The 15,376-nt window shown below is 37.1% G+C and overlaps 1 protein-coding gene across 1 annotated transcript; it reads left to right on the plus strand.

The window, feature by feature from the left end:
* The first annotated feature begins 11,417 nt into the window (after positions 1–11,417).
* Positions 11,418–13,048, plus strand: LOC127127908 (hydroquinone glucosyltransferase). Its single transcript, XM_051057184.1, has one exon. The coding sequence runs from the start codon at positions 11,451–11,453 to the stop codon at positions 12,930–12,932; it is 1,482 nt and encodes a 493-aa protein (XP_050913141.1). The 5' UTR covers positions 11,418–11,450; the 3' UTR covers positions 12,933–13,048.
* The last annotated feature ends 2,328 nt before the right edge of the window (positions 13,049–15,376 follow it).

Consider the following 15,376-nt stretch of genomic DNA (forward strand, 5'->3'; position numbering starts at 1 on the left):
ACCGCAGCCAAAGTCCTCCAGTCAGGCTTATACTGGCCTACACTTTTCAAAGATGCTCAGCAAGTAATCAAGGAGTGCGATAAGTGTCAAAGGATGGGAAACATCTCAAACAGAAATCAGATGCCGCAAAACCCCATGTTGGAAGTTGAACTCTTCGATGTTTGGGGTATCGACTTTTTGGGACCATTTTCACCTTCATTTGAAAGGAATTACATTTTGGTGGCGGTTGATTATGTATCCAAGTGGGTAGAAGCAGTCGCTCTACCAACGAATGATGCAAAAGTGGTAGTCAAGTTTCTGAAAGAAAATATATTTGTCAGGTTTGGAGTGCCAAGATCTCTAATAAGTGATGAAGGAACTCACTTCTTAAATCAACTAATGGAGAAGTTACTCTTGAAGTATAATGTAAAACAACGGATAGCCACTCCGTACCACCCGCAAACAAGTGGTCAAGTTGAAGTGTCGAATAGGCAGCTGAAACAAATCCTGGAGAAGACGGTTAACGCTTCTCGCAAAGATTGGGCCAGTAAGCTTGATGATGCGCTTTGGGCATACCGAACTGCTTTCAAAACACCGATTGGTATGTCCCCTTATCAATTGGTATATGGTAAGGCATGACACTTACCCTTAGAACTTGAACACAAAGATTTGTGGGCTTCAAAATTCCTTAACTTGGATCTTGCGAAAGCGGGAGAATCCTGAATCCTTCAACTCCATGAGTTAGAAGAATTTAAGAACCGGGCATATGAAAATGCCAAAATCTACAAAGATCAAACAAAGAAATGGCATGACAGAAGGATCCAAAGGAAGGAATTTTGGGAAGGACAAATGGTACTATTGTTTAATTCGAGGATGAAGTTGTTCTCGGGAAAACTGAGATCGAAATGGCCGGGTCCGTTTATGGTACACAAGGTATATCCCCATGGAGCAATCGAAATAAAAAATCCATCTAATGGGGACATTTTTAAAGTGAATGGCCAAATATTGAAGCCTAACAATATGGAGCAAGAAGTTGGACAAATTGATGTTGTTCGTCTTGCCTGATAAGATGAACAACCGTCGAGCCATGCGACGTTAAATGAAGCGCTACGTGGGAGGCAACCCATGCTTTTGTGTCTAACTATTTTCTTTGTTTGATGGTGTGTTATTTACTTGTAGATTTGAACAATGTTTGCTAGAGGAGCTAAAAAATTCCCGCGCAAAAAGTCTCTAGAAAAATCGGAAGCAAAAGCCTGGCATAACTTGAGAAAGCAATGAAAGAAAATGAGAAATCAGGGGCCTGACACGGGTGCCCGTGTCAGCTGACACGACCCGTGTTAGGAAGTGATCAGGAAGGGAGTTTTCTAGGGGCCTGACACGAGTGCCCGTGTCAGGTGACACGACCCGTGTCAGCCCCTGCGTGAACACGTTGTAACATGGAAGGACACGGCCCGTGTCAAGGAGGTCATTTGCGCTGACACGGTCGCCCGTGTCAGCTGACACGACCGTGTCAGCAAGCGCAGTGGGAAATTTTTCAATTTTTTTTACTTTTGGCAATTGGGCCCACCACCGAATTTCCCCCACTAAATCCATTTTATCACCCATTCACTCCTCATTAACCTCTTCTCTTACCTTCATCTCTCTTTCTCTCAAAAATACCTAAAAACCTCCATTTTTTCTCACTTCAAGCTCCATACTTTCACCTCATAACTCCATCAAATCTCCATCCGTCTTCACAAAAGTTCTTCCATTTTCCATCATCTACCTTCCTACGGTAATCTTTTTGCCTAATCTCTCTTTTCAATTTCAAGTTTTTTTTTTGTTGTGTGCAGGTAAGAACATGTCTCGCCGAGTAGGCAGAAGCAAAAATGTGGCGGAATCATCCCGGCCACGTCAAAGGGTGAGAAGAACCCCGAATGAGCACGACATTATGTTTGAAAACTTGGAGCACCAAAAGAGGTATGCGGTTCATCTTAAAATAAAATTAACCCCCACCAAGTACATGTGTAATGGCACTTTGTAGGAATTGGGATTGCAAGCCGAGGTTCACCGAAAGTTCCACACCTTAGGTATATTGGAATTCATGCAGTTAGAAGTGTCAACTTTTGTGCGCATTACTCTCGAATTCTTGAGTACCATTGAATTTAAGCTGAAAAATAGGTGGAATGGAACGGAGAAAGAGTACTACGATACTTTGCATTTTCGTTTATTTAATACTGATATGGAATTGTCTGTGGATGAGTTAGGGAGTATCCTAAAACTCCCAATTGTAGGCCCTGGAATGGTGCCCGATACTTTTGTCCCGACGGAATTCTGGATCGCTATAACAGGTAACACTAAATATGTTTCCAAATGGACAAAAGCATCGGATATCCATAACCCTTGTTTCAGGTACGCGCAGAAGGCTTTGGCGTACACCATGCTTGGTCACGGAGATAGCACCGGTGTCGCCACCCAAAGGGAGTTGTTCTATCTGTACAGTATGGTAACACAAACTCCTATCAACGTAGCAGCATTTGCAGTTGACTACCTAGGTAGAGTTGGTCGTGCTACTTCAGGCGACATTTTGGTTGGTGGAATAATCACACAGATTGTCGACCATTTTGGTTTTGGTGCTGCGCTTGCTGACTCTCCACAGGTGCCGGGTAAAAATAAACTGGACATGGCCGCGTTGATTCAACAAGGCATGGTTGAGGTAAAACAAGATTACTATTCTCTTATTTGTCAAAAAGTCCATGTTCTTGCTTTACCCGCTTATGATTTCATCAGTGTTACTAACAAGGCCAACTGGCTCTATGAGTGTCCCGACCTGGATGAGGGGGACGAAGATTTTCTTGATTCTTTGCCTGCAAATGAACATATGGAAGGTGTGCCGAGCACTGAGGAGCCGTTTTACCAGCAACCGCAAGAACCAACTCAAGCTTCAGGGTCCTACTCCATGCCACAAGACCAATGGGGTTGGATTCAAGATGAGATCGGTCACCTTCTCACAGAGCAATCTAGGCAAGGTGAGGAGCTCACCAGGTTCGGAGTCGAACAACGCCGCCAAGGGACAGTTTTGGATGAGATGAATGCGATGATGCAACGCATGATGTTGCATTATTCGTACCCGCCCCACCTCCTCAGTAAACATTGTAAGTACCCCTCTTATCTTGCCAATAAACATTGCGGACAATGTTTGGTTCAAGTGTGGGGGGGTTTTATTGTTTTGTATTTTATTTTTAGTTGTGTTTGTTTGCTTTGTTACTTTGTTTTGTCTTTGTGTGTCTGTTTTATTTCCTTAAGTTACAGATAAAAGTGGATTCTACTGGAGAAATGATGGACTAGTGACTAGTGAGGGAAAGATGCAACCTCGGGTTTGCTCCCGAGGCAACTTGGAAGTTGATACAGCTGAGAAAGAAAATGTTGGACGCAACTTGGCAACTTTAGACCGAAAGAGGGGAAGGTAAACCCAAGCTGAAAAAGAAGCTGTTTGTCATAAAGAGTGGTTTGGAGCCTGCAAGCTTATCCAACATGGTGAGATTTCAACATAACCAAACACAAAAGAGCGTATTCAGGTATGACTTTATCTCTTTAATTTTGCGTATGTTCTACTGATACAGCACAATATAAAGATGCACACTGAGGCACGTTTTTTGTTTTCACCCTTTTAGCCTTTCTAGCCATCCATAATGTTGTATTTATCCTTTGTTAACCCTGTTGAGCATGTACCCCCTTGTTTGTGTAAACCATCATGTTAACCATAAGCCAAACACTTCCTACCTTCGCTCGGCATGACTGTTGTATTGTAAATTTCGTGCAAAAAGATAAGTTTGGGATGGTGATCTTTAGAAAAAAAATTGAAAAAGGGCAAGTGCAACAAAAAAAAAAGTGTGTAGAAACATCCGCTTCTACCGGAAAAAAAAGAAAAGAAATGAAAAATAGAAATGAAGTATAAGCACTTGCCTAAGTCAAAGACTCATGCATTGATGTGATACTCAAAAGAAAAATTGAGTGACAAAGAGTCAAGTTGGATAACACCCCATAAAATAATTTGTGCACAAGGAAAAGCAACAACATGAATGCCGAGTTCTAAACCTTTGTCATCCATTTTCTTGTCTACCCCCACCGTACCTAAGCCCCGTTACAACCCGGAAGACCTATAAAAGTGTGTGAATTTGGTTTGTGTAGTTAACGTAGAATCTATTCAAAAATTAAGAGTTGATATTGCATACCTTGATATCATGAGTGCTAAACACTTTAACCCCGAGAGATTTGGTGAGTGGTGTGAAGAAGTTTGTAGGTGAAGGAACACTCTGATATGATAATGCAGTGGATAGTTCGAATGGGTGAACCAGAAGCTTAATCGGGAAGGAGGAAGATAAGTTGCGAATAACATCAGTTGTATTGTGGTAAGAAGAGAATCCATGGTTGACCTCTGTGTTGTCTATTACATCACTTGAGGAGAAGAGAGCTTTCAAGGTGTTTAGAGAAGAAGAGATCTTCAAGATCGGAAGACATTGAAGATCAACCTTCATCAATAACTACTTGTAATGTCTCTATTTTGTAATTTACTGTCTTTGAATATTATGAGAAGCTAAATCCCCCAATGCTAGGGGGTGTCCCTGAATTGCTACTGTATGAACACTTTTCTATGTTTTTATGATCATCGACGCTTTCTTTATTCAAATTATTATACAACGCTCTTAATGCTTTATTTTATCGGACAAATAGAATTTTGATCTCTGGTTAAGGTTTAGGTCGGACAAACCACCTTATCGCTTGTTGTATAATAATACTTCAGTTTAATCACTTAGGAATAAGGATCAAACCGTAGTAGAATTCTTGATCAATTGCATATTTCGTAACGTCAATTTGAATAACTAAGGAATTAGGATTGAAATTGATTGTTAATGGTTTTCGGCTAAGGAATTAGAGAAAACAATTCTTGAGAATCGGTTTTGAATAATTACAACTAGATGTTATATAGTATGGAAGTAGTGTAGTACAAAGCAATTCACACATCTTGCCTTAGCATGCTTTCTCATATCGTTTAACAGTTTTTATACGCTTTATATAATTTATTCTCGTTCTTATTAGTTTGAAAACAATCATCAAACCCCCTATGATCTTTTGTTCAATAGAATTATTGTAAAGATTTGTACTTATTACGCAGTCCTCAAGATCGATACTCGGGATAACTCCCATTTTATTACTACATTGGTGCAAATAGTACGCTTGCTATTTTACCGATCAAGCTCTTTGCAATGAGGGTCTTAAACCCTAGATATGAGCTTGATAGATCAAAGGTGAGCATGTGCACTACCTACAAAAGAGTTAAACTATACAATGACATAGTTTTTGGTATTTTGGTTAGTAAAGAATAAAGAAAATGAAATATGATACGATAAAATATGAGAAAATATGAGAAAATGAGAAAATAAAATATGATACAATGACATGTAATAAATTTTTCAGAATTTAAAAATGCAGAAAAGTATTTTTAAACCAATTAAAACAAATGAGAAAAGATAAAATTCATGAAAAATAGAAAATCAGTGAAATAAAATGTGAAAAAATAAAAATCAGACGAAGAAAAATAAAAGAGAATTTTAGAAATTATTTTGGGATTTTTTGGATAAAAATGAAATTACTATGAACTTTTAAAGAAAAAGCAATTAAATATAATAAAATAAAAAGAATAAAAATCATAAAAAAACAAAGAACGTTAGATCACGCCTCATTAATTGACGTGGCAGATCCAACACTCTAAATGTTAGGATGCATGATGGAACACGCTGCAAGCCAAACACAGATCCACTTTAAACCCAACCAATCAAAACATTTCATTTCGCCAACGTGTCTATCAAAATCAAACAACCTAAGAAAGCTTTGGTCGTCCTCTCCAGTGAGCTCTCACCGGAGTTTCATCGTTTGGTAAATTCAAGACACGGGACCACCACCATTGTGATCTTCATCTCATCTCGAATTCAACCTTATGCTCCAAATTCATTTATGTGAACTGAGCAAAGGAAATTTCAGAGAAGTTTCAGAAACAAGAAAGTCACGAAAAATAAAATTAAATGATGAACACGATCAATCAGCATCATATAAGTTAGGGGAGAGCACAGAGAGTGAAGGACTACATTGTGGTAACTTGTTTGAGTTCAAATGATGCTCAGAACTACCTTGTCCAAATGGTGATCATAAGTTGATGAAACTCAATCTGGTTAGAGCACTTCAAGAGGTCTCGGAGCTTGGGAATTGTTGCAAAAGTTTCAGAGGATGCCGAAGATGCTAATGGGATCAAGAAATTGGATTGAAACAAGCTGAAACTCAAAACACGATAGTTGAATTTTCTGGAAAAATTTCAAGTTGCAGCAGGGATTTCTTGGATCTCCAAAGCTTGCAAATGAATACATAAACTCCCTCTATTTATAGGGAATGTGATTGGATCTAAATACATGTGAAATGATGCAGAATTCGTGCAAAACAAATTTGATCTGAATGTGTGAAAAGTGTGACTTGAAACTCATCAAAACTCAACCAAATGATGTGTTTTAAGGGTCAATTAACTTCTAGAGACTTGTTTAAACATGTTTAGGTACAAAAAAAATTCTAATTTGGCTTGTAATTGAGATTAGTGAAGTTCAAAACTCGGGCAATGACAGTTTCTTCAGTTACAAGTCACTATGTTCAACCCAATGGGGACCCTGCTCATGAGGCTTTTTTATCCCGTTCTTTTTGCAATGTGTTAACATCATGGCCAAGATTACAATGTGCCAAGAAAGTTTGAAATTGGATGCTTGATCACAAAGTTATGTCATGTTGAAGTTGACATGAAAAACTGGTTATATGACTTAGAAAAATTCAAGTGTCAATGGTTGAAAATGACCTCTAATGTTTCAATGAATTTGATGGTATTCCAAACATATTTTGACCTTGATCCTTGAAGAAAACTTGTAGAGGGTATCACAATTTACATTGTGCAAAAAGAATCAGCGTCATATGTTAAAAATTGAAGAAGTTATGATCCTTGAAAGTTGGGAAAAAGTCACTTGAAAATAGGTCAAATTTCACTAAGCATAATTGGCTCTTATCATTTAAATAGAAGTTATATATGATGTTAAGAAGAGCCATTTGCAAAAAGAAGCATTCAAAAATTTTGAGAATTGAAGGAGTTGTGACCTTTGGAACTTTGACTTTAAATAGTTGACTTTTAGGTTAAACCACTTGGAACAAGCTTGTGTACTTGGACTTTTCTTGCATTTCAAAGCACATGAGTGATCATATGAACTATAAATAAGGTTTCTTTAATTACCTCTTGGTTAAATTTCTCAAATCTTGAAGTTGCTTGTTGGAGAAGGCATGGAAATAAGCACATGAACCTTTGACTTTCCTTGAGAAGTAAGCCACAAAACATTGAGATGTCTTTGGTTAAAATTCCTTTACCTTGCATAATAAACTTAAGGAAACAATAAATATTTTGAGATTTTGATTAATGGTTAGATAAGCAATGAACATATAAGCACAAAGGTAAAACAAATCAACAAAGAGGTGCTTGGTGATCCCTGCAAGAAGCAAGCCCAAAGATGGATAAAGGGAAACCAAGATGTGATCTTGTTTATGTGCAATAATGTAAATGAGATGTGGGATATTATATTTAAAAATTAGGGTATGATAACATCCACCTACTCATCTTAAGGATTATATATGCAACACTTCAAGAAATTAGTCCATTCCTTCATCTCCAAGTTTACATTATTCTATATCTTCTTTCCACTCTTATAAGTTTTTATCTCCTAGTCACAAATACTTTAGTTTCTCTACCACTCTTGATCATGAGCCAAAAACTTATAAAGAAGCATGCACATATGAGAATTGGATCTAAGCTATGAAATCTGAATTAGAGGTCTTAGCTCTCAATGGAACTTGGAAGTTGATTGATCTTCCATCCAATGTCAAGCCTATTGGCAGCAAGTGGATTTACAAGATCAAACACAAGGTTGATGGCACTATTAAAAGTATAAGGCAAGGCTAGTTGCAAAACGATACAATTAAGTAGAAGGTCTGTATTTTTTTGATACATTTTCCCTATAGCATAATTGTCCACAGTTAGAGTTCTTCTTGTTGTAACAACCATCAAGAATTGGAATTTACATCAGCTTTATGTGAACAATGCATTCTTGCATGGTGACTTAGAGGAGGATGTTTACATGAGTGTTCCTTAAGGAATTACATGCAACAAGCCTAACCAAGTTTGCAAACTTGTCAAAAGCCTCTATGGACTGAAACAGACCAGTAGAAATGGTATGAAATGGTATGAAAAGCTCACATCACTCAGTCCAACTCAGATTATTCCATGGTCACCTTGGCAAGGAATGGTCACATTACAATTCTCCTTGTTTATGTTGATGATGTAATCATGGCAGGTACATCATTATCTGTGTTTGATCACATTAAGCAAATTCTGCATAATTCCTTCAAAATCAAGGACCTAGGAAACTTGAAATACCTCCTTGGCCTTGAGGTGGAACATTCAAAAAAGGGCATTGTCATTTCAAAAAGAAAGTACTTCCTAGACCTGTTGAATGATACAGGATTGCTGGCTTTAAAATTAGTTGATACAACTTTCAATCCCTAAATAAATCTGCATCAAGATGATAGCAAACCCTTTGAAGATGTCACTGCTTACAGAAGATTGATTGGCAAATTATTGTACTTAAATAATATTAGGCCTGACATTACTCTTGCCACACAACAACTGAGCCAATTCCTGCATTGTCCAAGCCAAGTCCAATATCATGCAACATGCAGAGTGATCATGTACTTGAAAGGATATCTTGGTAAAGGTCTCATATTTCCTAGAGCTTCATCATTACAGATATTAGGATACACTAATGCAGATTGGGCAAGATATATTGATTCTAGAAGATCTATATTAGGCTATTGAGAGGAAGAGAATCAAGTATCATGATCTCATTATCATTGCTTAGCTTTTACATTACATGAGATACATCTTCAGTAAAATAGACCAAGCATATCTACCTATAATATCGTTCAGTAAAATAGACAATCGTAGATCTATTGGTGCAGTAAAAAATGTATGGATGAAAAGGCTAAAACCGATAATTATGCGGACGCGCGCGAATGCGATTTTTTTTAATGACCGCACCAAATTAACCTACACGTTATGTAGTTTAATAAACAGACAGTCGCATGCCTAGACCCGAAAACACTATTCTCTAATTCTATGCGTGATTCAGAAATTCATTCAACCAGTTTGTCTCAAAAACTGAAATTTTATTCTAGACAAAACAAAATAAAGCTAGTTTTATATAAAAAAAAAAAGATAAATGCCTAGAAAAAATTAGGGTACGACAACGGGGTGGAAGGCATATGTGCTGTTTTTTTCCCTAATTGTTGGAATGAGGGTTATTTTCTACTCAGGAATTACTTTCTCATGTATGATAAAAATGATCTCTCTAAAGGCCCAGTTGGTGAAGTTTATCAACAATCTGTGATATATAGGGGGGCTACTCAGATGACTGAGGCTGATAAAATAACTTTTAAAGCGTCTTATTAACGTTGAATTTTTTATGACATCCTGCTCTCGGGAAGAGAGAAAAATCATTTTAGGTAAGGCTTTAAACTTTTAGGTCTTTCGATTTTTTTTATCAGAATATCCCTGGTATATTTGTTTACTCATAACTTTATGTAGAATGTATAAACAATGAAGACCAGTTCCAACTTCTAAGACAGGTAGTGCGACCGATTAGGAATAATGTTGTTGCGGAGGACTTGTCAGCTTTATCAAATAATCCAGATCAGAATGCTATCCCTTTATTGATGGGATCTGGTTCTCGTTTTGTTGGGGGTAGCCAACCTCCTCCTTTGGATTGTGCTTACTTGTCTAGCCTTTATGGGGCCATTCTAGAAGAAGAAATAGGCAATCTAGCTAGGGATACTCGGAGCGTCTTGACTGCTCTGACCATTGGTGCATCCAATTAAAGTGAAGTTTTTTAGCCTGACTAACATCGTACTGAAAAATTAACGAATGGAGGAAGCGTTCACGATCTGAAGCTTTTGCGGGATAGGAACTTGCATGAAGCAAAGAAAGCTTATATCTCTATTTTTAGGGTGAAAGATATTTTCCTCCCCTTGAAGTTTACCTATTCTCTTTCCGTCTATGTGGCTTATCTGGTGAGGACTGTGGCGATAAAGGATCAAGATTTGTGTACCGCTCGAAGTAGTTTGGGGTCTGCTCACAAAGAATTAGAGTTATCGCAGTCTCAGAATGCTTCGTTAACCCAACAGCTGGATGACTATACGATATCCACCCTTGAGGCGACATCACAATCATTCGAAAATGCTTTGGATCAAGTGGAACACTTTCACCACCCTTAGACGGTTTCTAGGGAGCAAATACAACTGAATCAATCAGTCATAGATAGGAAGATTGTTTCTCTACGGAAGTATGTCTGTTGGGGCCTTCAGTCAAATTTTTTATGGTATTGTTTGATAGTACATTGTAATGAAAAAGTATGCAAAAAATACTTCTTTATTGACTGAAATGCTTTTGTTACATGTTTAAAATGTATTTTTCTGTTCTTGAGTAAATGAATCTGGATCTTTGTGAACTTATAAGGTATTCCCTCGATGTTATTTGGACTTCACCTTTTTAGGAGTTTGGCATGATCCTGATCTTTGCAAACTTACGAGGTTTTCCCTCGAAGTTTCTTGGATGGCACTTGTGTCGTTCCCGACCAAAGATCAGTCCCCCATATCAGATGAAAGCCCGGTCCGAGGTAGACGTGGGGCCAACCCACCACGAAATCTGGAATGGCTAGCTTTCAGACAGGGATGGACCGTTATTTTCTATGGAAAATTGATTTTTTAAACTAGATATACAAAGCATATTTGACAACTCCCCTAACTTTATGTAGGAGATTGATTACTTTAATCGATCGTATAAAGCGTCTTCGACAATAATATGACCTTTTGGTGGTGATTGATTGCTCTAGTTACTCAAAATCCTATAAGAGCGAAGTACTTATGGTAAAAAATTTACACAAAAATTATGAAATTGTAAAATATGACGAGAGTGTGAAACCAATAATTATGAGTTTCCTTAATTTCTTTTAATTATACATGTGTGCTTTTAGAAGTGTTTCAAAGAAATGGAAAGCTAAAAAAAAAGTAACATAAGCAACCACTTTACAGTCAAACAAGAAAAAGTGGCACGTGGACTCCACTATAGTAAATATGTCATATATAGTTTTTAGAGAAAATATGACTTATACTAGTTGATAATAGTGTCTAGCATATGCACTTACGTCACCATGCATGTACCCTTCATTACATTTCATTTAACAGTCAAAGTACTATACAAAGAAAAAACAACTTTTGCCTCTGATGACATCCTTAAATTACATGCCATATTGACTACTACTTACGAGTTACGATGTTCCTATATATATAAAGACTTGTCTATGATCATTATAAGCTTAAGTAGAGAAAAACCAGATACAACTTTTCACAGACTTGTGACACAAACAATGTCAAAAACAACACACATAGCTGTTATTCCAAGTCCTGGTTTCAGCCACTTAGTCCCAATAGTAGAATTCACCAAAAGATTACTCACAAACCACCCTAATTTTCACATCACTTGCATCATTCCCTCACTTGGGTCATTACCAGATTCTTCTAAATCATACCTTGAAACAATTCCACCAAACATAAACTCAATCTTTCTTCCACCAATCAACAAACAAGACTTACCTCAAGGAGCATACCCTGCAATCCTAATTCAACAAACTGTAACACTCTCTCTACCATCAATTCATCAAGCCTTAAAATCGTTGACTTCAAAAGCATCTTTAGTTGCTATAATTGCCGATCCTTTTGCATTTCAAGCACTGGATTTTGCAAAAGAGTTTAACTCTTTGTCTTTTCTGTACTTCCCTTGTTCAGCTTTTGTACTTTCACTTGTTTTACACATTCCAAAACTTCATGAAGAGGTTTCATGTGAGTACAAGGATTTACAAGAACCTATAAAGTTACAAGGGTGTGTACCAATCAATGGTGTTGATCTTCCAACACCAACCCAAAAAAGATCAAGCGAACTTTACAAAATGTTTCTTCAACGTGCAAAAGGTTTGTACTTTGTTGATGGAGTTCTTTTTAACAGCTTCTTTGAATTGGAATCAAGTGTTATAAAAGCATTGGAACAAAAGGGTCATGGAAAAATCAGTTTTTTTCCTGTGGGACCCATTACACAAATAGGGTCATCTAATAGTAATGATGTTGATGATGAGATTGAATGTTTGAAATGGTTGAAAAACCAACCACAAGATTCTGTATTGTATGTTTCTTTTGGAAGTGGTGGAACACTCTCTCAAAAGCAAATCTATGAGCTAGCTTTTGGTTTGGAATTGAGTGGTCATAGATTCATTTGGGTTGTGAGAGCACCAAGTGATTCAGTTAATGCTGCTTATCTTGAAGCTACAAAGGAAGATCCTTTGAAATTTCTACCACAAGGATTTTTGGAAAGAACCAAAGAAAAAGGTTTGATTTTGCCATCATGGGCACCTCAAGTTGAAATACTTAAGCAAAAATCAGTTGGTGGATTTTTAAGTCATTGTGGTTGGAATTCTATTTTGGAGAGTATACAAGAGGGGGTGCCAATAGTAGCTTGGCCTTTGTTTGCAGAACAAGCAATGAATGCTGTTATGTTAAGTGATGGTCTTAAAGTGGCACTAAGGTTGAAATTTGAAGATGGTGAGATTGTGGAAAAGGAGAAAATTGCAAAGGTGATTAAGTGTGTGATGGAAGGGGAAGAGGGGAAGGGAATGCGAGAAAGAATGAAGAGTTTAAAAGATTCTGCTGCTAATGCACTGAAATATGATGGTTCTTCGATGCATACTTTATCTCAATTGGCTAGGAAATTGGAAAGTTTTGGTGGGATTTAGGAAAGTATAAATATTGTTTTTATTTGATAAAAGTTTGTTTTTCAATTGTTTCAATTTTCAATTTTCTTTTAAATGTAATGAGAAGTATTATTTTTAAATATCACTCGGTTCTCTAATCCAAACAACTTTTAGTTACTATCCATGCTGCAACGGCGGCAATAAGTGTTATAATAACTAAAATGATTGTAATCGCATTCATGACCATGTTAGTGTGTGAGAAATTTTTGTGAGGAGGAAAAAGAGAGAATATGAAAAATAAAGATTTTATTATTGAAGAATGATTGTGTTACAAATTGATTTATATATGTATGTCATGGTTTTAAATTGCGGTTACGGTCACGGATGCGGTTGCGGTTGCGTGTGTTGCGACTGCGGTCATTGGGGTTGCTGCGATGCATATTGCGGCCATTGTGACGTTAATGTTTATTGAAAGATATGTGAAATACACCATTGAAAAACTCTTGATGTTATCTTTTACTCTACAAATTAGATGTAAATTGAGGTTTTGGGTTCTCAAACTTTGAGTTACGATGAAAATATGTGAAGAAACATTGATGAAGTTGTTTGATGTGAATTCTAATGCGGCCTGATGCGGATGCGGAGACTACCGCATTAGCAATATTGCGGCCGTAATTGCGATTGCGGACCGTAATTTAAAACCATGATGCATGTATTTATATACAAAGTTACTTGACTACTAAGTAACAAACCCTAAACCCTAATTAACTTTGGGCTCGGGCCACTCACAACTTTGGTTATATCTTATATCACAACATACCCCCTATAATTCAATTCAAGTTGTCGAACATACGCTAATCATAGTGGATCTGAACTATTCCTAATTTCTTTCTCAAATTCAGGAATATGTTGATCTTCAATCCTTTGGTGAAAATATCGGTCAACTGTGTTTCACTTGAACAATCTCTCACTTCAAGCTCACCTCGATTTACCTTCTCCCTAAGGAAATGAAATCTAGTTTCGACGTGTTTACTCTTTCAATGCAAAATTGGATTCTCGGAAGATTTATGACTGACTTGTTGTCGATCTACAACACCAGAGGTTTCTTCGCTTCGACCTCCATTTCTTCAAGCACATATCTGATCCAAATTACTTGATATGTAGCATATGATCCTGTTATATATTCAGCCTCAGACGATAGCAATGCCACCACATGTTTCTTTCTCGAGTACCATGAGATTAGAGCACCAAATACTTGAAAGAAATAACCAGTTGTGCTTCTTTGATCTTCCTTATCTCCACACCAATCAACATCTGAATAGCAATAGCTTTTTTTCTTTTAGAGTCTCTTCGAAATAGAATTCCATAGTTTATCGATCCTTTTAAGTATCTCAAGATTCTTCTTGCAACCTTCATGTGTGACACCCTTGGTTCACTCATATATCTACTTACTAATCCGACTGATAAACCTATATCAGGTCGACTGTTGTGTTGGTGTAAGCCCTAGAGGCCAATACTTTTGGTACTTGTATCGAATTATTTATTAATAACAAAAGGCTTTTTCTTTATTATGTTTGTCTAATAAAGTCCGTAGAATAGATAGTCTGTTTAATGTATCAAGTGTGACTTAATCATGAGATCACATTAAACATAAGAACACTATTCTTAAAGTATCCATAGTCGAGATTTATTGTGAAGTGGGATAACATTAAAGCATTAAGACTATTATGTATATAGACTGATGATCACATCTCATGGATCATGGATAAGGAGTTATCAAGTCTTAAACATAGGTATGAATATTAAGAGTAATATTTATACTGGATTGACCCTCTATGAGAATACTATATAGAATGTTATGCAAAGTGTCATAAGTTATTCTCATGGTGATAATGGTGTATACCACCCTTCGACCTGAAACCACTATGGACCCTAGATGTAGAGTCGAGTGCCTTATTGCTGATCAAACATTGTCCGTAACTGGATGACTATAAAGACAGTTGATGGGTACTCCGCGAAGCATGCTAAGGGACATGAGTGACCTAGGTGGAATTTGCCCAACCTGCGTAACAGAATAAATGTCTATGGGCCCAATATTGAACTGGACAAGGATGACACGGTCTATGCCTTGTGTTCAATATAGACATAAGGGCAAAAGGATAATTGTACACATATGTATTATCACAAAAGGATTTGTCAGATCACATGACATTTTGTGTTTTGGGTAGCAGTGATGTGTTGTTAGATACCGCTCACTGTTTATTATATTAAATACATGATTTAATATAATTGTCAATGCCGTGAAAATCTACAGGGTCACACACAAAAAGACGGATTGATGAGAGATAGAGTAACTAAGGAACACCGTAAGGTACGGTGCAGTTAAGTGGAATACGAAATATGGTAAGGTACCACGCGCTTAAGTGATTTTGGCATATTATAAGATATGGGTCACATACACTTAAGTGGGCTTTTTAGCTTGCAGC

Source organism: Lathyrus oleraceus, chromosome 3 (assembly GCF_024323335.1).
Source record: "Lathyrus oleraceus cultivar Zhongwan6 chromosome 3, CAAS_Psat_ZW6_1.0, whole genome shotgun sequence".
NCBI classification, from domain to species: domain Eukaryota; kingdom Viridiplantae; phylum Streptophyta; class Magnoliopsida; order Fabales; family Fabaceae; genus Lathyrus; species Lathyrus oleraceus.